The sequence below is a fragment of the Astatotilapia calliptera genome, chromosome 7 (genome assembly GCF_900246225.1).
Source record: "Astatotilapia calliptera chromosome 7, fAstCal1.2, whole genome shotgun sequence".
Classification (NCBI taxonomy): Eukaryota; Metazoa; Chordata; class Actinopteri; order Cichliformes; family Cichlidae; genus Astatotilapia; species Astatotilapia calliptera.
Window position 1 is genome coordinate 16922852 of NC_039308.1, and position 24654 is coordinate 16947505.

The 24654-nt window shown below is 40.9% G+C and overlaps 1 protein-coding gene across 12 annotated transcripts in view; it reads right to left on the minus strand.

Annotated features, from left to right (window-relative positions):
- The window catches only part of cdk5rap2 (CDK5 regulatory subunit associated protein 2), a 39835-nt gene that overhangs the window by 8254 nt on the left and 6927 nt on the right, over positions 1-24654 (minus strand). For 4 of the 12 annotated variants that reach the window (XM_026173426.1, XM_026173429.1, XM_026173430.1 and 1 more), the window contains 33 exons: positions 24508-24569; positions 23671-23781; positions 23224-23300; positions 22653-22776; positions 22304-22482; positions 22045-22192; positions 21778-21831; positions 18746-18868; positions 18539-18658; positions 18350-18442; positions 17997-18215; positions 17684-17854; positions 17263-17373; positions 17047-17184; positions 16772-16951; positions 16469-16663; positions 16194-16385; positions 15884-16013; positions 15649-15788; positions 15444-15560; positions 15218-15361; positions 15013-15125; positions 14792-14931; positions 13101-13241; positions 12910-13019; positions 12634-12777; positions 12023-12124; positions 11745-11932; positions 11317-11650; positions 9699-11214; positions 9426-9527; positions 8852-9000; positions 7164-7567 (listed from right to left, as the gene is read on the minus strand). In XM_026173426.1, the coding sequence (XP_026029211.1) occupies positions 7164-7567; positions 8852-9000; positions 9426-9527; positions 9699-11214; positions 11317-11650; positions 11745-11932; positions 12023-12124; positions 12634-12777; positions 12910-13019; positions 13101-13241; positions 14792-14931; positions 15013-15125; positions 15218-15361; positions 15444-15560; positions 15649-15788; positions 15884-16013; positions 16194-16385; positions 16469-16663; positions 16772-16951; positions 17047-17184; positions 17263-17373; positions 17684-17854; positions 17997-18215; positions 18350-18442; positions 18539-18658; positions 18746-18868; positions 21778-21831; positions 22045-22192; positions 22304-22482; positions 22653-22776; positions 23224-23300; positions 23671-23781; positions 24508-24569 (6271 nt within the window). Of the gene's footprint in view, positions 1-7163; positions 7568-8851; positions 9001-9425; positions 9528-9698; positions 11215-11316; positions 11651-11744; positions 11933-12022; positions 12125-12633; positions 12778-12909; positions 13020-13100; positions 13242-14791; positions 14932-15012; positions 15126-15217; positions 15362-15443; positions 15561-15648; positions 15789-15883; positions 16014-16193; positions 16386-16468; positions 16664-16771; positions 16952-17046; positions 17185-17262; positions 17374-17683; positions 17855-17996; positions 18216-18349; positions 18443-18538; positions 18659-18745; positions 18869-19006; positions 21142-21777; positions 21832-22044; positions 22193-22303; positions 22483-22652; positions 22777-23223; positions 23301-23670; positions 23782-24507; positions 24570-24654 lie in introns of those variants that run through there. The other 8 variants (XM_026173422.1, XM_026173423.1, XM_026173419.1 and 5 more) reach the window with 6 other exon arrangements.

Here is a 24654-nt window from a genome sequence, read left to right on the forward strand (position 1 = left end):
GAGCTTTAGGGGATTCTTGTTTTGCGTGTTTTTTGCAGTATACCTGCACAAAAACGAAACAAAACTAGAAAAATTTGCATTTCCTGCGAAAATGCAGTGTGGATGCTTTAAAGCTGAAGCTGTATGCAAAAAGTAGCTGAAAAAGCTGAAAAGTTGCAGAAATTGTAAAAACTTTGCAGAAGCAAAGGAACTTTGCTAAAATGGAATAACTTAGCAGAACTGCAATATCTTAGAGGAAACATAATACTTGGCAGAAATACAATAGCATAGCAGAACTTAGCAGAAATATTGTAACTTACCAGAAACATAACTTCTCAAAAATACAAGAATTTAGGAGAAATAGTATAAGATAATAGAAAGAATATATTTAGACAAAAATACTTAAGCATTACAGAAACACTATGATTTAGAAAAATAGTACAACATAGCAGAAATACTGTGATTTACCAGAGACACTGTGATGAACTATGAATATTGTAATTTTAAATTAAGACTATGTTTTAGCACAAATATTATAATTTGGCAGAAATACTATGATACAGCACAAATACTCTGGTTTAGCACAAATATTATAACATAGCAGAAATACAATTATATAGCAGAAATGCTATATTTAGAAAGAAAAATATAATATAGTAGAAATAGTATGATTGAGCAGAAATACTACAATATAGCATAATAACAATGATTTAGCAGAAATACTATGATTGAGCAGAAGTACTAAGATGTAGTAAAAGTACTTTGATTTAACAGAAATACAATTATGGAGGAGTAATACTTTAAAATGGGAGAAATATTGATACACACACACACATACACAGAGCCTAAAGGTAAGAGTATTTGTGCCATGGAGTGTTAAGAATGTGAGGTCCATATTAGAAAAGCTGGTAAAATCATAAAAGTTTGCAGAATTGTAATAAATGATGAATATGAATTACTGGTCTGTGACAGTGTATTAATTTGTAGGGAAAAAAACATGTTGACCAAGGTGGAATCGAACCCACGATCTTTGGCTTGCAGACCCGTGACATTACCAACTGCGCCACTGGGAAAGAGAGGAGCCGTTTTGAAAAACAGGGTGATGAGCAGTCAGAATTAGATCCCGGTGAGAGGCGAAAAACGCCGTTTTTTGGAGTTACAAAACGTTGTGTAACTCAAAAACTAGGTGGACTAGAGGCATAATTCTTGTACTGGGTGAATCAGCGGACTTTGGTGTACTTTGACTGCGATTTTCATTGCTCTTTGTACAACCGTCGCTGAGATATGACGAGAGAGGAAACGGAAGACCTCAGACATGATTGGCTGGCTGGGAAGCCGTGCAGGCCCTGATATGTGATATGTGTCTGAGTCCGCACAGAGGATTGGCTGCCTGGCAGAAATATATAGAAATAGTATGATTAAGCATAAATACTACATTTAGCAGAAATACTATATTAAGCACAAATCCTATAAAAAGCAGAAATAGTATATTAAGCACAAATCCTATAAAAAGCAGAAATACTATATTAAGCACAAATCCTATTAAAAGCAGAAATAGTATATTAAGCACAAATCTTATAAAATAGCAGAAATAGTATGATTTAGCACAATAGTAATAAGTTAAACAGAAAAATTGGAAAAGCAAAATGGACAGCTGAAGAAATGCTGAACATGCTGAGGGTCCCTCAAATATACTTGTTAAATGAAAAAAATCAGCAAAAAAATATATAACAGCCACACAATCAGAAATATGTACACATAAGGAAACACACATGCACAGAGAGACACACACACAAGATCCAATTCAGTCAACCAGTCTAAATATATTGAATTTGAATCTTAGAATGAGATCATCCCATTAAAAGGCTTTCTCTCTCTCTCTCTCTCTCTCTCTCTGTCACACACACACACACACACACACTGCTGAATTTGAATCCACCAATCAGAGAGCCTGTGCACTTTTTCCCGCCAAAACAGGTGCATCTATTTACACACGCAGCACAGAGAGACACAGGATGCAGTCTATTTCTCATAATGACGACTCCCCTCAAACAAATGACCATAATTTCCTAACCGTAGGGGCTAGAGCGGTCATTCTTACACCGTTTTGTTCAGAAGAGATGGGGGAATCTTCAAGTGTTGACAATTTATCATTAAAATATGAATTTTTAGAGATATATGACATGGATGACTTGTTGACTTAGAAGCCACGAATTCCCCAATATGCAAATTTGAATGCCTCAGACCACATATATGATTGGCTGGCTGGGAAGCCGTGCAGGCCCTGATTTGTGGATTTGAATTCCTCAGCCCTCAGATATGATTGGCTGGCTTAGAAGCCATGAAGGCCCCAATATGCAAATTTGAATGCCTCAGGACACATATATGATTGGCTGGGAAGCCGTGCAGGCCCTGATTTGAAAATTTGAATGTCTCAGTCCTCACAGAGGATTGGCTGCCTGGGGACCTGGCAGAAATATATAGAAATACTATGATTAAGTATAAATACTACATTTAGTAGAAATACTATGTTTTAGCACAAATACTATAAAAAGCAGAAATACTATAATTTAGCAGAAATACTATATTAAGCACAAATCCTATAAAAAGCAGAAATAGTATGATTAAGCATAAACACTACATTTAGTAGAAATACTATGTTTTAGCACAAATACTATAAAAAGCAGAAATACTATAATTTAGCAGAAATACTATATTAAGCACAAATCCTATAAAAAGCAGAAATAGTATGATTAAGCATAAACACTACATTTAGTAGAAATACTATGTTTGAGCAAAAATCCTATAAAAAGCAGAAATACTATATTAGGCACAAATTTATTTCTGCTATTTTATAAGATTTGAGGTAAATATAGTATTTCTGCCAAAACATAGTATTTCTGCTAAATTATAGTATTTCTGCTTTTTATACTATTTGTGCCTAATATAGTATTTCTGCTTTTTATAGGATTTGTGCCTAATATAGTATTTCTGCTTTTTATAGGATTTGTACCTAATATAGTATTTCTGCTTTTTATAGGATTTGTGCTTAATATAGTATTTCTGCTAAATTATAGTATTTCTGCTTTTTATAGTATTTGTGCTAAAACATAGTATTTCTACTAAATGTAGTATTTATGCTTAATCATACTATCCGGTTGTTCAGTCTGACGTCACTAGCTGTGTCTGGGTCTAAACTCCGCTGCAGGTCCATATATCAAACGATCACTGTGGCATTACTGAGAGTTGAAAAACTGTCTAAAGTCTTTCATCTTTAATAAAATGATCAGCGTTCTGCTCTACCAGGTGTAACAATTGAGTTTAACATCCAGGCATCCATGAAAACGGAATTTATGACATTTAACGGAGTTAGAAGTTAGCAGGGAGTTAGCTCGCTAGCTTCTATCTAAATACAATATAGCATGTCCTGACTGCGGGGTTTTGGAAACAAATTAAAACATACAGCTCTGCTATCACTTCCAGCATAAATGAAGACAGAAAACTAAACAGCAGTGACGTTTGTAGGGTTACTGAAGTTGGGCTAGCTGGTATATAATGATGTGCTACGTGACCGCTAGCGACATAGCTATGTTAGCATAATATAAACAAGCTAACTTTTTTTTCCACTCGATAAAAGTTAACGTGAGTGTTCTCGGTGGTCAGAAACAAATGTAATCGCATGGCAGGATGCTGTAAAAGGACCAAACTTCAGCCAGGAGAACAACTGAGATAATCCATCCACAATACGAGGTTAGTCATTCATATACTGCTGCATGGGCTGGGCTGTAGTTACATCCTAAGGTTTTAAAAACTGAGCTTAAATAAATGATTAGCGGTAATAAAAGCCGAGGGAGGTCAACAGGGATCACTGACTGTTTTAGGAGCTTTTTGAGATCAAATAGAAGAAAATACATAACATTAAACATGTTAACAACACAAAAGCCATATTAAACGCAGACTACTTTAGACCCGGAAGTAGGATTCGTCGCGTCATCACTGAACAACCGGATTTCTACATATTTCTGCCAGGTCCCCAGGCAGCCAATCCTCTGTGAGGACTGAGAAATTCAAATTTTCAAATCAGGGCCTGCACGGCTTCCCAGCCAATCATATATGTGTCCTGAGGCATTCAAATTTGCATATTGGGGCCTTCATGGCTTCTAAGCCAGCCAATCATATCAGGGCTGAGGAATTCAAATCCACAAATCAGGGCCTGCACGGCTTCCCAGCCAGCCAATCATATATGTGGCCTCAGCCATTCAAATTTGCATATTGGGGAATTCGTGGCTTCTAAGTCAACAAGTCATCCATGTCATATATCTCTAAAAATTCATATTTTAATGATAAATTGTCAACACTTGAAGATTCCCCAATCACTTCTGAACAAAACGGTGTAAGAATGACCGCTCTAGCCCCTACAGTTAGGAAATTATGGTCATTTGTTTGAGGGGAGTCCTCACTATGAGAAATAGACTGCAATAATCCTGTGTCTCTCTGTGCTGCGTGTGTAAACAGAAGCACCTGTTTTGGCGGGAAAAAGTACACAGCCACTCTGATTGGTGGATTCAAATTCAGCAGCTCTCTCCCTCTGTGTGTTTGTGTTTGTGTGTGTGCGTGTGTGTGACAGAGAGAGAGAGAGAGAGAGAGAGAGAGAGAGAGAGAGAGAGAGAGAAGGCCTTTTTATGGGATGATCTCATTGTAAGATTCAAATTCAATATATTTAGACTGGTTGACTGAATTGGATCTTGTGTGTGTGTCTCTCTGTGCATGTGTTTCCTCATGTGTACATATTTGTAATTGTGTGGCTGTTATAGATTTTTTTGCAGATTTTTGTCATTTAACAAGTATATTTGAGGGACCCTCAGCATGTTCAGCATTTCTTCAGCTGTCCATTTTGCTTTTCCAATTTTTCTGTTTAACTTATTACTATTGTGCTAAATCATACTATTTCTGCTATTTTATAAGATTTGTGCTTAATATACTATTTCTGCTTTTATAGGATTTGTGCTTAATATAGTATTTCTACTTTTTATAAGACTTGTGCTTAATATAGTATTTCTGCTAAATGTAGTATTTATGCTTAATATACTATTTCTGCTTTTATAGGATTTGTGCTTAATATAGTATTTCTGCTTTTTATAAGACTTGTGCTTAATATAGTATTTCTGCTAAATGTAGTATTTATGCTTAATCATACTATTTCTGCTTTTCATAGGATTTGTGCTTAATATAGTATTTCTGCTAAATTTAGTATTTCTGATTAATTATAGTTTTTCTACTAAATCATAGTACAGTATTTCTGCTTTTTATAGGATTTGTGCTAAAACAAAGTATTTCTACTAAATGTAGTATTTATGCTTAATCATACCATTTCTGCTTTTTATAGGATTTGTGCTTAATATAGTATTTCTGCTAAATTATAGTATTTCTGCCAAATTATAATATTTGTGCTAAAACATAGTCTTAATTTAAAATTACAATATTCATAGTTCATCACAGTGTCTCTGGTAAATCACAATATTTCTGCTCTGTTGTACTATTTTTCTAAATCATAGTGTTTCTGTAATGTTTAATTATTTTTGGCTAAATATATTCTTTCTGTTATCTTATACTATTTCTCCTAAATTCTTGTATTTTTGAGAAGTTATCATGTTTCTGGTAAGTTACAATATTTCTGATAAATTCTGCTATGCTATTGTATTTCTGCCAAGTATTATGTTTCCTCTAAGATATTGCAGTTCTGCTAAGTTATTCCATTTTAGCAAACTTCTTTTGCTTCTGCAAAGTTTTTACAATTTCTGCAACTTTTCAGCTTTTTCAGCTAGTTTTTGCATACAGCTTCAGCTTTAAGCATCCACACTGCATTTTCGCAGGAAATGCAAATTTTTCTAGTTTGAGTGGCCATTTGACTTCCAGAGTGCACATTTACAATTTGCAGCATACAAAAATGAGAAGATTCACAGTGAGCCAAGTTCTGCATCATATTTTTGGTGAAAATGAAGGAGAGTACACAGAGCAGCGATTCAGATGGGCAGGTTTCTAGGAGGAAGACAATGTGGACTATCATCCAGAAGACACAGACACATCTGATCAGAGGTGGAGGTCGCTGGTGCTGAAGCTACTCCTGCTGAAAGATTCAAGTCCAAAAATGGTAATATATTTTGGAGCTCAGTACCTCATGATCTACATAGCAGGGCAGCTGCTGCAAATGTCATCAAAATGACCCCTGGAATCACAAGGTTTGCTCTGACCAGAGTCAGTGACATCAAGACATGTTTTGAGCTATTTATGCCATTGTCACTAAAAAGAATCATCATTACTATGACGAACCTTGAAGGAGAAAAAAAAGTCCATAGCGACATGATGAGGAATACCTGGATGCTTTCATTGGTGTTCTTCTTCTTGCTGGAGTGTACAGATCCTGCAATGAGGCCACTGATAGTCTATGGGACGCATCAACAGGTAGAGATATTTTCTGGGCAACGATGTCACTTCACACATTTGATATCATTTTGATTCAAGAGTCATCAGATTTGACAACAAAGAGATCAGACCGAGGTCTGACAAGCTTGCTCCCATCAGGGATGTCTGGGAGAGATGGGTGCAGCTTCTTCCACTGATGTTCATCCCAGGGCCAGAGGTGACAGTGGATGAACGTCTTGTCCACTTTTTGAGGAAAATGCCCCTACCGGCAATACATACCCAGTAAGCCAGGTAAATACGGCAGAAAAATCTGGGAAGCCTGTGATGCAAAAACCAACTATGGCTGGAATGTACAGATTTTCACAGTCAAAGCTGCGAGTGGCATCCCTGAGAAGAAACAATGAAAATGTGTGGTCGTCGATATGACCACTGGACTGCAGGATCACAATATCAGCTGTGATATTTTATTTTATTTTTTTTTAATTGAAATCGAGGGGTATAGTGAAAAAAAAAGACCCAGAGGCCCACACCAAAAGTATTAAAACCAACATTTTCATGGATAAGGAAGTCTAACAAGATAACCAAGAGATGAGAAACAAATTGGATGATCACTTATTGTTTTTAGTGTATTTTATAGCTGATTTAATTCACGGGTCAAAACCGACCCGTTAACATAAGAGATGATAACGGAAAGCTAACACAAGAGGAGGGTTAAAGTAAAGAAGGTGAAGTACTAATAAAACACTTCAAAGATGGTTAACCTAGCAGGTGATGTGGAGCGGCTGCGGGATGGCTGCAGTTGTTCACTGATGCTTCTGCTCAGCCTCCTCTCTCCTTCCAGCTCCATATTTACCCGGCTGCTTTTATCCTTAATTGCCTGGTTCTCCCCAGCCTTCTTCCCCCTTAGCTGCCCACTTCTGTGGCTGCCATCTTGACTACGGTCGTCTTTCTGTGCATCCTCTTGATCCTTGATCACAGACGGGTCTGAGGTGTTGTTGACCAAGTCACTGGAGAGGGAGTTCCTATGCAGAAGGCTCTGCATTTGGAGGATTAGTTTTGTCTGGTTTTCCAGCTGGACCTTGAGCTCTTTGACTTGTCCCTGAAGCTGCAGTGGGTCCTCAGAAACACCATACTCACTATAGACCTGCAGACCTTTCAGACTCACCTAAAAATAAAATAGATGGAAGAAGGTTCAGATTTTGAAAGTGAAAGTGAAAACTAATGTTAAATGGAATCAAACCAGTAACACATGCTGTAACTTCTGATCATTGTTGTTACACTGTTGATTCTCACAAAGCTGTTTAAAATGACTGTAATGTATGTAAATGTTCTCAAACACACCTTATTCTCATTTCTTGATACATGTATTTATTTTTAGAATCTGCTTGAGTTGCCTTATACACCCATCAGTTATAACATTATGACCACCTGCCTAATATTGTGTTGGTCCTCTTTTTGCCATCAAAACATCTCTGACCCGTCAAGGCATGGACTTCACTAAACCCATGTGCTGTGGTGTCTCGCACCAAAAGATCCTTCAGGTCCTGTGAGTTGTGAGATGGGGCCTCCATGGATCGGGTCTTTGGCCAACACATCCCACAGATGCTCACCTATATTGAGATCTGGGTAATTTGGAGGCCAAGTCAACACCTCAAACTCACTCCTGAACCATTTTGGGAGGACGCATTGTCCTGCTGACGGAGGCCACAGCCATCAGGGAATACCGCTTCCATGAAAGGGTGCACATGATCTGCAAAAACGCTTAGGTAGGTGATATGGATCAAAGTAACAACCACATGGATGGAATAAGTTAAGTTTTCCCAGCAGAACATTATCCAAAGCATCACACTGCCTCCTCTGCGTCTTCTTCCCATAGTGCATTCATCATTTAAAGTGATTCATCATCTTCTTCCATCGCTCCACGCTCCAGTTCTGAGGCTCACGAGTCCGTTGTAATCGGTGATGGACAGCAGTCAGAGACTTGAGCTACGGTAGCTCGTTTGTTGGACTGGACCACAGGGACCAGACTCTGCTTCCCATGTGCATGAAAGAGCCTTGGATGTCCTTGTCAAACACGCTCAAATCCTCACGCTTGCCCATTTTCCCAAAATATTCACTTGCTCCCTAATATATTCAATCCTCTAACAGGTGCCATGATGAAGAGATAATCAGTGTTATTCACTTGACTGCTGTATGAATCATGGTTCATAATAATGTATTTATCTTACACTAGGCCTTGGTAAACCTAAGACCCAGTCCTCCTCTATTCTGATTGGTCGTCACTCAACAAACAGAAGGTTTGAGCAGCAGGAGGACTCCTGTGTTCACAGACACAGCTCTGCATCTGAGCTAACCACAGTAGTGACATTCCCCATCATTCCCTAGTGAACTTTGCTGTGGAGTGCTGGGAGTGAGGAACAAGATAATAAGCAAATAATAAGATAAATACCTTGGCTGAGCTGAGAGCTGGGGAAGTAGGGTATGGGGTGCTGGAGGTTGAGTCCAGATTTTCAGTAGAGGAGAAATTGGCCTGTTCGTGTTTCAACAGGGAAGGCAGACTGGAGCCACTGCAACTAGGGTTTACTCCAACCTCTAAATCTGGCAACACAGGAAGCACAAAAACATTAGACTATGGGGAGGAGTCCAGTGCAAGTTGTAGAAAATAAACAGTGTTTGAGCAGTGTGAGGAAAGAAGTCATTTGTGATACAGCCAAATTTGAATAGGACAAGAAATCAAGGTAAAAGGTTAATGAGTGCTCAAAAGACATTCCCAAACCTTAAGTGAAAACATGCATGAATAGAGACAGCCCATTCAAATTTAGGAAGGGTGAAGAAAATTCCACAGTTAAAAACCAGAAAAAGACTGTGTGGTTACGGAGACCCAGGCAGAAAATATTTTTCAGAGACAGCGTGCCCTTGTTCACTCCTCATGCATACATTCTACATTAAGAGAAGCTGTCCACACTTGAGATTAGTATCCACTCAGCAGACAGACATGCAGAGTCTGTCTGAAGGCTGTCTACCTGTGCTACTGCTCTCTTCCCTATCGTTCTCACTCTTGCCACTGGTTTCGTAACCCAGGTCCTGCAAATCCACCTGCACGCCTTTGTCATCCTGCTCAGGAGCTGGCATTGGAAGCAATATATGTTTGGTTAGGAAGAAATCAATCAAGGAGTTCACATATGTCTCTATCACTACTTATGTTGTTCCTGACCAAACTGGGATTTGCAGTATCACAAAATCGTTTGAATTACTGTGGACAAGCACATGTAGAAGAAAGCTGCTCAACAGCTTACCTTTCTTTATCATTTCAGGAGAGGATGTACTGGTAAGAGCAGTGGCCAGTTTCGCCTCCAGGCTTTTACATGCCTTCTTCTTCTCCCTCAGTGCTTTGTGCAGTGTTTCCAGTTCAACCTGAACACTTGGCGGTAACCCTTTGCCGTCCTGCACTGCCCTGTGGGCTTCCCTCTCCATTTTGTGACCCCTCTCTTCTTGCAGGGAAGCCTGGAGCTCAGATATCCTCTGAGAGTAATCACTGAAGACCTCATAGAGAAGACAGAGATGGCGATGAAGCTCTAGTACCTTTGTTCCAGTTGAAGCAGTAGACAGGTTGTTGCTGGGTTCGGAGATTGGTGGGGCAGTTTCTCCAAGTTGCTCCCGCTCTTGGAGGGCTCTCTGAAGTTTGTCTAAATTTATCTGCAAGTCAGAGCTGATCTGGGATCTGCCAGCAGTCACGGAGCCAGAATTTGTGCAGTGTGCTGCTAAAGAGGCAACAGCGGACTCTGTTGCACTAAAGCAGTTCCTTAGAACGTCAATCGCCTCTTGATTTAAACTAGTATCAGGACTGTGGTGTTCCTTTTCCTCATTTTCTTTAAGTGACTCTGCTGCTACTCTGTCACTGGTGTATCCGTGTTGTGCAGTAGCATTTGTGGCCCTCAGTTTTTCTTGCAGCTCTGCATTGAGCCTATTCTGCTCCCAAAGTGCTTCTTGCAAAGAGTCTGCATGACGCTGCAGCTCACGCAGAGAGTCCTCGGTACCTTGAAGCACCCCTCCGGTGCTTTCTTCCTTTGGAGAGCTATGCAGCTGCTGCAAAGCTCCCTCAATCCTTTGACAAAGATCGCTGATTTCAGGATTCTTTTCTTGGCTTTCTGCAGAGCTGATGACTTTCTCTGCCAAATTCAGAAGCTCTATGAGCTGGTTGTTGAACTCCTCTTTCTGCTGCAAGGCTTTCTGCAGCTCAACGCATCTACCATGGAGAGACGCATCAGAACCCACAGAACCAGAACCTGTGTGTGAACCAAATCCACCCTGGCTGTCCAGACTGCAGGCAGTCAGATAAGCGATGGTAGATTCTGCTGCCTGTAAAGCCTCTACGTACTGGGAGTTCAGTCTGTCTTTCTCCCGGAGCTGTGCATGAAGTTCTTCCCAATCAGCAAGCTGCTCACTCAGCTTGTTGATCAGTGCTTCTTTCTCCTGGCACTCCTGGTGGAGAAGTTCCAGCTGAGTATATAGTCCAGAATCATCTTGGGTGTGATCCAGTGATGCTCTGGCTTCAGAGCCCTTGTCGGATCCCACTGGACTACAGCTACGATTAGGGTATCCAAGGGTGGCGGAAGGGGAAGTGCTGTGCTGGAGTGATGTGTGAGTGTCAGAGTCTGTGTGTACATGCTGGTCAGACCAGTAGACATCATCTGAATCAAGGTGCTGAAGTCCATCAGTTTTGAGCTGCTCGGAGCTTCCAGGCTTCCTGCTGCTGCTGTTAGACTCCACCCTCAGCCTCACAGGCACAGGAAGGCGAGATCTGCCTCCAGACTACAATTTAAACAAACACAAGAAACAGACATTAAAACCCCAAAACGCCTTCATGCAGGAAAGAGTGATGTCTTTTTATTTCTTCTGCAGTACAAAACTTACCCTATGTTTTGAAAAATGCTGTTTTTCACTGTTGCTGTGTGGCTGGCAATTAGTTCTTGGACTCTCCTCGTCATCTGCAGTGCTGACATTGGTAATGGGACTCTCCCTGTCTGAAATCTCATTCCACTTCTTCCCTCCCTTCTTCTTTGACAGTTTGGTGACCTTTGCATCTTCTGTGTCCAGTGCTTCCAAACTCTTCCTCAACTCAGCCTGTCCCTCACTGCTGTTCCCTGAGGCATCGGTGCTCTCTTTTTCTTTGTACTCAGACGATTTCTGTTCCTTCAGGAGACCCCGCAGCTCATCATTTTCTGATCTGAGCCTGAGCATTTCCGCTCTGTAATGAGAAACATTCGACCAGATTACAGTTCAGACTTCTAACTACCAAGTAATGGGGAAAATAAGGAGTAGACTCTGAAAGAAAGACCTACCTAAGGTGCGAGACAGATGTTGACCCACAATCAGCTAATAGGGATTTAAGTGCCATTAAATCTGTGTTCATCTCCCTAGAATATTCCTCCCCAGTGTCCAAGATGTCGCTGCTAGAGTGAGCACGCTCTCTACTCTGGCTGAGGCCGCTGTCCATGCTCACATCACCCAAAAGCTTTTCCGACAACATCTAAAAGAGCGATTATTTAGAAAGCAGGTTTTATAAACTCTTCAAATAGTACTTAAGCACTCAGTTGTTTAATGACCATCAGTTTCATACCTGTCCTAGTTTACTGCATGTCTGGCTCTCTTTGTCCTGACCAGAGAGATGTGTCTTGTTACTTTGAACCAGAGGCTGCTTCTCAAGCGTCTTCTTGAGCTGCTAGAGTAATGGGATGGGAGGCGAGTATGACACACATGGCTCGGTAAAAGAAAACTTAAAGTGGGAACAGAATCCATAAAGCACAGCACAGCAACAGCAGAATGGCATGATGTGTCTAATGTAGCATGGCGAAGAGAGACCGTTTTATGGGACACAGAGATAAAGATAAAACAGGGACTGATTAGGAGAGATGAAGGAAAGAGAAAGAGGGTACTTACTCTACTACATACAAGAAACACACTTGTTAAAAAATTCAGACATTTAGTACCACAGAGGGAAGAGAAATTAGCAACAGGTTAGACAGAACAGAGGTTAGGCTATAAGTTCTAAGGTTAGAAAGGAGCTATTACAGGAAGGATGTTAGACAATGATTCGTGATTTCTCAAGTATTTTCTAAATGTGGACATACTCTGGAAGAAACATTACTAATAAATGACAAGACGTGCACTCTTTTGGAAGACCTAAAAAACAAAAAACAACAACTTTGCAGCCATAACTTTGTGTACAACCTCGTCTCTTTGCAGCTGCTTTTTGCGGTCTTTGTCTTCTTTGTCATCAGTGTCACGCTCTGACTTCTCAATTTGTGAAAGTTGGCTCTGCCGTTCACTGTTTAAGGTCTGCAGCCTGCTGACATGGTCTTGCAGCTCAAGCACCTTAACACAGAGCGAAATCATTTTTACACATTTCCAGCTTTACAGTTGGTACAGTGACACCTGAAGCACACTAATTAACTTCAACGTGACACTGTATAAGAATGAGACAAAAAGCAACAAAATGTAAAATACCTTCTGTTTAAGCTCCTGAGCAGACAGATGAGACAAGCTGTCATCCAGTCCCTCTCCTACACAGATACTCATGTAGGAAGTCTGATCTCCAATGAAACTCAAAGAGTCGCCTGAAAAACGTTAAAATAATCTTATAATGTTGTCTGTATATAAACTGGAATATGACATCTGGAGTCTTTTTCTCATCTTACCTCCATCGTTGGCTCCACCAACCCCTCCTCCACGGTTCTGAATTGCTCCTAAGCGTGCCTGCAGAGATGCATTCCAACGCTGGGCATCTTCAAGCTGATGTCTTATGCTCTCTAGCTCTTTAGGATCAATCAGGTCCATACCTGAAACGATACACAGAGGGTTACAAAAGGCCACGCATGACAGGGCATTACAGCAGCTCCCATGAGGCACCATTAACTTAAGACTTCATGTGCGTATGTCTAACATGTCATAAAGAGGGTGTATACTTCAGCTCTTTTTCACAACTTTAAAAACAAACACAGACCAGCCACGAAGCTGAGGTTTTACACCGCAGCACACACACCTTTGGATTATACCTTTCACTTTCATATTTTTCATGATGTCTACAATCTAATGTTCTTTAATTAAAATACTGAAAAAAACAAATAAACTAAAAAAAATCCTTATAAATGAAAAATGTAAAAAAAAAAAATATGAAAAACAAAAATGGTGGATTTACATTGTGCAGTTAGTGGATCTTGGCTTGCTAAAAAAATCCAAGTCAGATATGCAAAATATATGTAGAGGAGCTAAAATGCACACCCACAATATACACAATCACAAAGTATGATTATTATTGTGCTTTTTCATAAGTGTGTAAACATGTAGCCTATGCAAACAAATCATAATGGTTGGTTATATAACCAAAGCATGAAGTGTGCAAATGTAATCAGTGACAATCATCCTGCTACGTCTATCTTGCCAGTCAGTGCTAATGTGAGCTGCGTCCCTGTTACTTACAGCTGACCTATTTTTACACCTGGCTCTCTGCAGGCAGCGGTGTGGGGAGGAGCATGCACGTGTGTGGTCGCCTGAGCGCACACGACAAGTGGATGGTCCAAGTTATTTGGCTTAGACCTCAGTGCAGAGTGACACTTTTAATCTGTTTTAAGGCTGTGCATTAATGCCACAACAAATCTGAAGGACAAACTGTGCTGAATTACATTAACTGCATGACGTCAAAGGAAAATAAATGCCACACTTTTTGGATTAGGCTCTATTTCTGGAGAGCTGCTCTTTTAATGTGGTACTTTGCACATTAATATCCTTTATTAAATCATTTGAAAATGGCACAACCATGCTTTTAAATGATATTCATGTGACAGATGGTTGGATGGGTTGGATTAATAACCAGAAGCGTGCTAAAGTGATGCAATCAAGAAGCAAAGGGACAAAACAAAAACAAACAAACAGCATGTTGAAAGTGAGAGACAGAGAAGACAGGTCTTTATTTATTTTTTATGAAGGACAAAGAGCAGACAGGTGTGAAATCAATACATTTACTGAGAGACAGTGAAAAGGGGAGCGACTGTGTTATAGACAAAAACATGCAGATAACTGGGAGATGATGAGAGCAGAAGAGACAGAAAGCAGACAAAGATGAAAAGTGGAGGGACCAGGTGTGCATGCTGAAGAAGAACACAACAAAAAGTAGACATGGAAGTTGTTGGCAGGACGAGTAAACATATTATATAAAGATGACTGGGGTTTAGGGGTTCCCTTTAATGATGAGTTATATTTTCTACCATTTTAACCACAATAAATGATAACAAGCACTTCTTTTCTCATTCACTCCTTTATAATTCCTTTATTTCTTTCCCTCTCATTCAGTCACCATCCTCATCTACAACCAAGTGTGTTTTCACTGCACCTTCTCTGAGTTTGGCTCTGTGTATCTCTCTCTCCAAGTCACCCCTTAACTCCTCATTAGTTCTGATGCTCTCTTCTAGCTGCTGCCTGAGAAGCTGCACTGCTGTCAGCTCCAACTGTAGAGCATGGAGACGCTGGGCACTGCAAATCATCCAAGAGGTCTGTTAGCGCAAAGCATTTGTTTCTCCTTTTTGCATTAAAGCAGCTGTTGCACATAACTACCTGTCTTGCTCCTTCACAGTCTTTACCAGGCTGGAATAGAGCTGCTGTTCAGCCCTCAGGGCTCTGTTCAGAGCATCGTGCTCATGTTGCAAAGCTGTGAGGTTGGGCAAGGCCTGAGGAGAGAAGAGAAACTATCTTAAAAGACAAAGCATCAAGATTGTAATGTTTTGCTCTAAAAAAAATTTAAAAAGCAGGTCATCTTTACTTCTTGCTGGCTGTCTCCACCGATCATGGTACTCTCCCTCTGTGGAAGCACAGGCAGGGACCTCTCCATTCCACAGACAATGACGTGATCCTGGGTATGATCAGGCCATGTGTGGCCTCTCTGACTGAGGCGCTGCTGGAGAACCTGCTCAAAGTCAAAAGTTAAACATCAGAAGAAAAACTCCTTCACTTGCTGACACAACTTTGACACTGTGTGGAATCCTTACACTGATAATCTCATCCTTGGTCTTTAGAGTTGCAGTGAGGGACTCAATATTAGCAGCCTGACCTTCACTGTGACCCTTCAGCTCAGATAGCGCTGACTGAAGCTCAGCCAATGAAATCTAGAAATTGGGATGTAGGGAATTATGATTGACACTTTTAAGAACTGTATCCTATTATGGATTAATTAAATGCTTCTAACTCACTGACCTTCAGTTCATTTTCCCTTTTCAGTGCTTTGTTCAGTGCTTCAGTTTTCTGTGCCAGCTCCCTCTTCAGGACGACCACTGTTTTCTTGGAAAGTGGATTGTTCTCCTGGCTGTCTTCGCTGTTTCTCCTGGACAGCTCAGCTTCAGCACAGACAAAACAAAGTCAAACGTAGCACCAACATGCAGTCTACCTTTAAATAACCTGCGCGAGGGTGTTACAGGTCTAAATCCATTACCTTCCCTCTCGTCCAACTTCTCTTGCATGATCTGAATAGTTTGTCTGAGATTCAACACTTGATCTGGCTCTGCTTTCTGCCTCATCTCTGCCAGAAACTGGTCTCTCTCCTGACCACGCTGAAGAAGCTTCTGACAGTTTATAAAGATATAAAATCAGCACATTCAAATGTTTACAGGTAATATCTTAAAACACGTTCAAAACAGGGCATAGAATTGGGGGGCAGAATGTGTTATTCTCTTTGGGAGTTTGGATTTCCACATACAGTATTTTACAGCTGAATGGCTGTGCTGTATCCCACAGGATCTTACGTTAATAAGGCTGTCTTTTTCAGCAAGCAGGGCTTTGAGCTGCGCGGTCTCTAAATAACTCTCCTGGGCTGTTGAGGAGCTTTGCTTCTCAGCAGTGGCAAGCTCCTGCTGCCTATCAGACAGCTGCTTCTTCAGCTCCTGAATCTCTTGAGCACGCTCAGACAACATGCGATTGTAGTGCTCTGCAGACTCCTGGAGACGACAAAGAGTCAAAGTTAATAGTGTTAGCGTTGTTTGTGCACACTCTGTCGTGCCCTGTTGTCATAAATGCTAACCTTTAGAAGTTGGTCTTTGCTGCTAATTGTAGCAAACAGGCTTTCTACAGCACTCTCATTGTCAGCAACCAGTCTTTCCCTGGCCTTGACAGCTTCAGCCAGCATGGCTTCTGTGACCTTTAACCTTTGGCCCATCTGTTCAGCCAGATCACGCGCATGGCTCTGTGACTGGTTCAGCAATGATTCAGACATTTGCTACGGACAGAGGGGGGAAAAATAAGCACTGAAATACAAATGACATAAACCAGAACAGTAAAAACTATAAGGAACCTGGCCTTAATGAGTGACTATTTGTCAGCCAACCTCCATATCCTTTGTCTTGCCCTCCAGGGAGAGCTGCAGCTGGCTAATGATGGAGTCCTTCTCCCTCAGTGATCTGTTCAGGTTGTCTTCCACATCTTGCTTGGCTCTTTGAAGGTTCTTTAGGGTACTTGCAAGATGCTGCAGCTCTGCATCCTTCTCCTTAATCAGACTGTCAAAATTCTGCAAAGAAAGGAGTAGAAAGGAGTATGCATAACACTTAATCACAACTATGTGATTATCAATCAATAGAAAAGATCCCAGTTCCGGATACTTACATTGATAGTTTCTTCATTATGAGACAGCAAGTTGTTGAGTCTTTCTAGGTCTCTTTCTTTTTCCCTTAGTAACAGCTGCAGGTGGTGTATCTCATTGTCTTTTTCTTCAATAGCAGCAAATTTCTCATCAAGTGCTTGCTGTAAGAGAACAAACAAACATGTCAGAAACCAGGCAAAGTCACCATGGTTAAAAGATTGCAGTGAAGGAATACCCACCTCCAAAGCCTTCTCCTTTTCTTTCAACCTTTGCCGCAGTTTGGAGAGAATACTGTCGTTACTTCCTGGACTTTTGCTCTGCTCAAAGTCTCTGACCATGTTCATGTATTCCTGACAAACACATAAAAACAATGTTACTAAATACACCGCACTCAGAAGAACTGGATGTCACTTTGGAGCACCAACTTCTCTTTGGCTCCGATTGCTTTCATGACATGCTTATAATCCAGCTGACAGGCTTTGCTGCTAGCTAACTGCTCTCCTATGATTACTGTTTTATCATGTGTGGTGGCTCGAAACAGCAGTAATGGGCTAAAATTCAATTTTTACACATACTTAGGCTAAGTAAAAAAGGAAGCAACTCATTTTTTTATCTTTTGAGCTAAAGTCTGTCTGCATAAGTTTAGTGATGATGTGTCACCTGTAGCTGCTGCTCTTTATCAGCCAAGGTGGATGTGAGACGCTGGATGGTGACCTCATGGGCCTGCAGCTTTGTTTTGGTTTGGTCCAGCAGCTCTTGGTACTGCTGCTCCAGAGCACTCTCCCTTTCCCCGATCTCCCCACTCAGCTTTTTCAGCTGATTGTGTAAATCCTTGTGGAGGAAATTATAATAATGTCACACAAAAGTCAATATTTAAACAGATAATGAAAAATCAACACAACAACAAAACGATTAAGAGGAGAATGCCTGCTCGTTTTATTGTGGATACAGTCCTGTCATCCTCCTATCTTACATTAAGCGCTTTGTCTCCTTTCTTTTTCTGTTGTTGCAGGTCCTCCAACTCCACCTCAAGCTGATCCTTTGCCTGCTGTAAGTCAGCCAGCTCTTGCTCCTTCCTATCCAGTGCTCGCTGCAGTTTTTGGGCTTCAAGCACCTTGGTGTGGTGTTCCCCCTGTAATTGGGCCAGCTCTGTTTGCTTTTCCATTAATAGGTTTTGGTGTTCCTCTGCTCCCTGAAGGAGAAAAAAAATATTGACTTCTATCTGTTTAAGGCACATATAGAGCAGGGTACACATTGTGGTAACAGTATTATGAGGAATGTCTTTGTATAAAGTTTGGTTCTATATAAAAGGTGTATATAACATACCTGGTATTTCTGCAGTTGGGCTTTATGTGCTGCATCTCTAGCTTTGGCTAAAGCATCATCTCTGTCCTCAATCTCATGACACAGCTCAGCAATCTGCAATACAAAGGCAATACAGACAGGTTGGGCCTGAAACTTTGCATAATACAGAGAAGAGATGCAATGACAATAACAAAGTAAATAATAAATTACCTCTTTTTCCTTTTCTCTGAGGACCTGAGTGAGTCCCTGGATGGTTTTATCTCGCTTTAGAGCATTTTTCTTCTCAGAGTTTAGTTCATTCTCCTTCTCCTCTAACATCACTGACAGAGTCTGTTTACATGAAGCAGTTAGTGATTTCATACAGAGTAATAGATTAATACAATTTAGGGATATTTAATAGAGGAACATGTGAACTACCTTGTTCTGATTCTGGGAATCTTCCAGGGTTTTTGCCAGACTCTCACTGGTGCTTTTAACCAGGTTCAGCTCGTCCGTCAGCAGCTTATTGATCGACTCCAACTGATTAACATCACTCTTCTTCTTAGCAAGAGAACACACAAACAACAGAACAGGAGAAATTAATTAGAGAAGTGTGTTTATCAACAAAGGTACTTGGGACAGATCATTACCAGTGCTACAGTGGTTTGCATAGATGGTGGGATTACTGAAATGAACTACCTTCACTCTGACAGGAGTGTATTCATCATCAAATTCCTCAGAAAGGTCATGCAGAGACTTCAGATCTACTCTATGTTTGCGCTTGGCTTGGGTGCTGACAGAGCCAGCATTTAACCTCTTCAAGACAGGGATGTGACATCCTGCTGGGGCAGACACCTGCTGCTTTGAGATGCAGCGCAGGACCTGAATCAGGTCAGAGATCACCGAAGGTTGACTTGAGGATCTTTGGAGCAGTGCTCTGGCCTGAGCCTTTCCTCCCGAGTCATCAGTGGCCCCATACCTTGCAAAAAACACCCTGGCCTCTCTCAGTTTTCGTTTGAGCGGAGGATCTGTCGGGGTGTCTGAGGAAAGCTCTCGATTCAGTGACTGCAGTGATGTGGAGCGGCGGCTGAATCCGGGTCTAGCCAAGGTTCCCTTACGCTGAATCAGGTCAAGGTACATACTTTGAGAATGGTGGCGTGTGCCCCGGAGCCCAAAACTTCTCATAGTGCTGTCCAGCCCCGCCCCTGATCCCAGCCTACTGCTCCTTAAGCTCAAACGTCCGGAGAATGCCCCTTTACTGACAATCCTATCCAGACTCACACACCTTCTCATGCGATTCTCCACATAACAACTTTCCCGGAACTGCAGTCCTTCATGAGCCACCTGACATGCAGCTTCATCATCAGGACTGCGGACCCCAGAGGAACTGAGCAAAGCCTTGGAGCTTGCATTTTCCCTCTCACTGCGCTCTGGGTTGTTTTTGTTGTAGATGTGCACGATGCACTGGATAAGGTGTTCCTTCTCTGCTTGCAGCTTTTGGATCTGATTGCCATGTTCCTCCTGCAGTTTGCCGATGTTTATATCAAACTGCACAACCTTCTCCAACCGGAACACACATTTTCCACAGAGGAACTCTCCATGCCCGTCACGAGTCACCTCTCTCCCCAGCACATGGGACAGGATGACTTGTAGCTTCCTCTTTCCCGATGAGCTGAAAATCCAGCGACACTGGCTTCCCACCAAACGGACACCACATATGCGACATGGATCCCTCATGGCACCTTAGATCTTCCACACTCGCCCACTTAAACTGAGTCCAAGAAATCTGTCAGTGACACACCAACTGTCTAGTGACTTAATGGCCATCAGCTCGCCAGACAGAGCCATCTATCATGTTCTCTCAATACACCAGCAAGCGTAGCACAGAGGAGAAAGACTGAGAGCAAAGCACTGTAAGCCCTAAGCCTCAATAATCCCCGCTCCCGCCTCTATTCCACTCTCCCTCATGCATGCAATCAAATCAACAAATCCTCTAGGACTGCTGCAGTGATCTGTGTTAGGGCCCATGCCAGACCATCTCTAGAAAACACTCTCCCAAATACCTTAAAAAAGGCATCAGACACAAAAGCTGGCACCAAGCAGGTAGTGATGGCATCAGCCAATCACTCTGATAGAGCTGATCCTTCCTGGCAGTACATGGAAGATTTAAGATTACAGAGTACTTTCTGGTGACCGTTACTTTGCAATATTCCATTACATCTTTAACTTACAAAAAGTCAAGCATCAAGTCTGTCAAGCATCCCTGATAAACAGGTTTTTCCCCAGTGTTGCAAAATCCTTTACAATGAATGGAGCACATTCAACTGTTTAGCCACAGCTCATGAACACCTCTTGCCTACACCATTTTTCCACTTACTAAAGAAAGAAAGCCAATAACAATCCCCGGAGGAAGCGTCTTCAGACAGCAAACTAATCCAGCCTTAACCCTATGGCCCGAGTCTTACGCCAACGCCTAAAGAGGAACCATGGACACTGCCCAGCTAACAGCTTTCTATTTTACACGTCAGCAACACAGCAGCCTGCACAACACTGTGATTAAATGAGACACATTCTCTCTACGCAGTCATTGCTTCTAAGTGGATAAAATATGCATTTGATATTTAACATCTGTGCAACACTAAAATACATCACTTTACCACCATAATTAATTATTTTTGTTTGACATTTCAATGTTAAAAAAAGCAAGTGTCAACTTAGTACTAGTAGCATCATTAGTCAAAGGCTTTACAACCAGCCACTTCACAGATGCATTTTTTTACACTTTACTAGATGCAAACTTTCAGCTTTTTAAATGAAGCTTAAGTTTTTTTGTGAAATTGTCAGAAATACTACAACAAAAGTAATAACACCTTCACACTAGAACAGGGAATTCATTTGAAAAAAAGAAATATGGAAAAAAAAAAAGAATCCTAGACACACATTTTACACATTTCAACTATCAAACCAGCAACAGATGCAGAGAAAAGTTTCTGTGAGCTTAAATGATCTGACACATGAAATGATTGTTAAACAAAAAAAGCTTTCTGTGTGTGGCTTACCTATTACAACAAAGCAAAATAACAAGGCAGGAACACATACAGCAAAAAAGGTACTTTTGGCTGCTCTCTTATTTCCCAAGGGGTTACCACAGCAGCTGGATCTGCATGTTTTGATCTGGCATAGATTTTTAGGGCAGATACCCTTCCTCATGCAACCCTCCTGTTTATTCAGACTTGGAACCAGCGTTAGTAATACAACATCTTGTGACCACCCTGAGCTATGAGTGGGGACTTTTGGTGTGTAAGGCAAATGTGTTAACCATTACACCAGGAAGCAAAGGAAGAATGAAAGCTCTAAAAAAGTTTAAGAATCAGACAAAAAACAGGAAAGAGATTCTAAGTAGCCAACTGCAGTCTGTGCCATTGCAGAGTAGTTTAAGGTAGTTTGTTCTGTATCAAAATAAAACCAACCTGATGGTCCGGCTGAGTTTTATCTCTCTCTCTATCAAGCTCGTCCCTCAGTGCCTGTAAACAGTGAGAGTTCACTTAAATATTGCTTCATATTGGAAGAAGTGTAGAAACTAAGTAAACATATTCAAAAGTATTTAAGTAGCCTATTATTGCTGTAAATGACAAAAACTAAATATATGCACAAAACCAGTAAGCAACTGATCTCTGAGGCATCACTGAGAAAAACCTCTTAAATTTCACATCTTTATGAACATGTAAGCTTCTCACCTTAAGCTCTTGATCTTTATCAGCTATAAGAGCAGATAGCTGTTTAACAGTGTCGGCCGATGGAGCATCTGTCTGCCTGTCTCTGCTGTTTCTCTGATGGATCACAGCATCCTGGTTCTTTAAAGTGATCTTCAGCTGTTCAATGATACTGGGATGAGTAGAAAATGTTGAAAATGCTAAGGTTTTTCTCCAAAAATATATTTTTCAGTATATACACATAGTCTGCTTTTTTTTTTGGTTTGTTTTAATTTGTCCCTACTTGTCTTTCTCCTGCAGAGCCTGCTGCAGATCTTTGACGGGGCTGAGGACTGGACCAGTGGTTAAAGTGCTGGGTGGACCCAAGGCTTGGAGCTGCTTCTCCATGTTTATATTCTTAAGTTTCTCCTGCTCAGCGATGGCGGCCATCTTTTCAACCTCTTCCTCTGCTGTTCGTAAACACTGCCATGATGTAAAAATGCCAAAAAACACAAAAGGCAACACAATTATCACCAAAACAAGTGAAACTAACAGCAGACACAATTTGGCTAATATGAGCACTGAACCAAACAAAATATACACAGTGAACTGCAATATCAGGATTTGAAAATTAGCGCTATAATGTCACTCACCTGTTCTAGGTCAGCTATCCTCTTGCTAAATGCATCTCTGAGTGCATCCATCTCCCTCTGAGCTTGCTCTTTCACACGCTGGGGTTCTCCCGATTCTCGGCCAGCCAGACTCTCCAGCGCTTTACTGATGAGCAGTCACGTACAAGAATAAGTTTATCAGCCTACATATTTCTTAAATACTGACTCGCATTACTTTGTGCTGCCATTTATGTATGTCTGAACCAGTGTTAATTTTGTTGACCGATAAGGTTTTGTTTTTTTTCTTCAGACAAAAACAGAGCGACAACTATTTCGCGAACAAAAGTACTAACACTTTTGTCAACAAATAAAAACCAGATAAATTATCAAAAAGAAACGAGATCCAATCAGAACTAATTAAGTTGTGTCAAAATGCGGGATGAGTTGGGAAGTAATCCAATCAGCAATGATCTAAATTATAACTAAAACTAAGTGATGTTTTAGTGAAAAGACTAAACGTCAATCAAAAAAAATCATACTGTCAAAATTAACACTGGTCTAAATGGCATCATGTGTGACTAGCAAAAAACCGAATTAGGAGAATGACACATACGATGCAGACACGAGTAACTCTTGTTTCTCTGCGAGCTCTCTCTTCATCGACTCCAACTCCACCTTCAGCTCAATATTCTATAAACAGACAAAATTTCAGTAAAAACCTCCCATCTGGAGTCATCTCAAACACCAAAGCACAAAAACAAGGCTGGGGAAGCTTCCTCTTAAAGATGACATTTTTTAAATGACACTTTGGGTTAAATGTGCTCACTTAAACAAAGCTGCCACCATAACAATAGTTGAAAAAAGACAAGACAGCTGTTCCAAGGTCATGAATGCAAGATGCTGGCTGAATAAAATCCAGCTGCTGTTGCTCATGTTGTGATCTCATTTCAAAATTGAGGGGAAACACTGAGTCACATGAAGCTTTGCAGGGAGTGGTGTCAGACAAATGTAAGACATTCAGAGTAATGCACGTTTTGTAACACTAAAATAAATACAACACCGTTCTGAATATGTCCTCAGTGGAGTCGTCACATTTCTGCTGCATGCGCTCCTCCATGAAGTAAATGCGCAGCTTCAGGTTAAAGTTCTCTTTCTTCAGAGCTGTGATTTGCTGGGGATCAATGTAAAAAAAACAAACCATAAATATGCAATCAGGCAGTTGAACAACTGATGCATTTCTAACTTTCATCGAGCTGCAATTTAATTTGCATTTCCTTGATTTATTTTAAATGCAAAGAAAACAAGTTGAGAGAAAGAATTGGGCTCAAAGAAGAAATACGAGCACTTCATTTATCAAAAAAAAGCTACCCGACATGTTTACACTGCAGAAAGGGGCCGTGTGTGTATAGTTATTTTTAAAATGCTTATGTGTGTGAAGTAGACTGTGCATCATTGTGCTCTAGGCTCAGAACAGCATACATCTGGTAGTGGGGGTTGGGTGGACAGTCAAAGGGAGGAGTCAGAACTCTGAACCCCTTTGTAAAAACCTCTAATCATGCAGGCCAGACAGCACGGGCCCGAAATTTTCAAGCAAGCATTCCAATCAAATGCTGAAATATTGACTTCAGCCCACCTCAATCCTCCTTCTCCTCCTCTTGCACAAAAACTGCATCACTAAATTTCCTTAAATGGTCAATGTGGTTTGGTTTTCGGCTGAATGGAGAATCAGGTTTTTATCCTGTTTGTTGTACAGGAGGGAGAGTTGACTGCCTCATCCAGACAGCTTATTCTCTGAAGCTACTCGTTAAAAAGCTGTAAATATACAACTTACTGCAAGAAGACAGTATCACCACCTATATGCAACATACAGAACAGAAAGTTGACAGAAATCACTTACATTCTCATAGTCCTTCATGGTGAGAGCTTTAACAGGGGACATTTTTTCAGGGAAGGATGGAGCTGTAAAAACATCAAGAAAGCAGTTTTACTAAAACGAGTCACAACTGCAAGTATAGGCTGCATAGCTCAAAGAATCTCTCCTGCT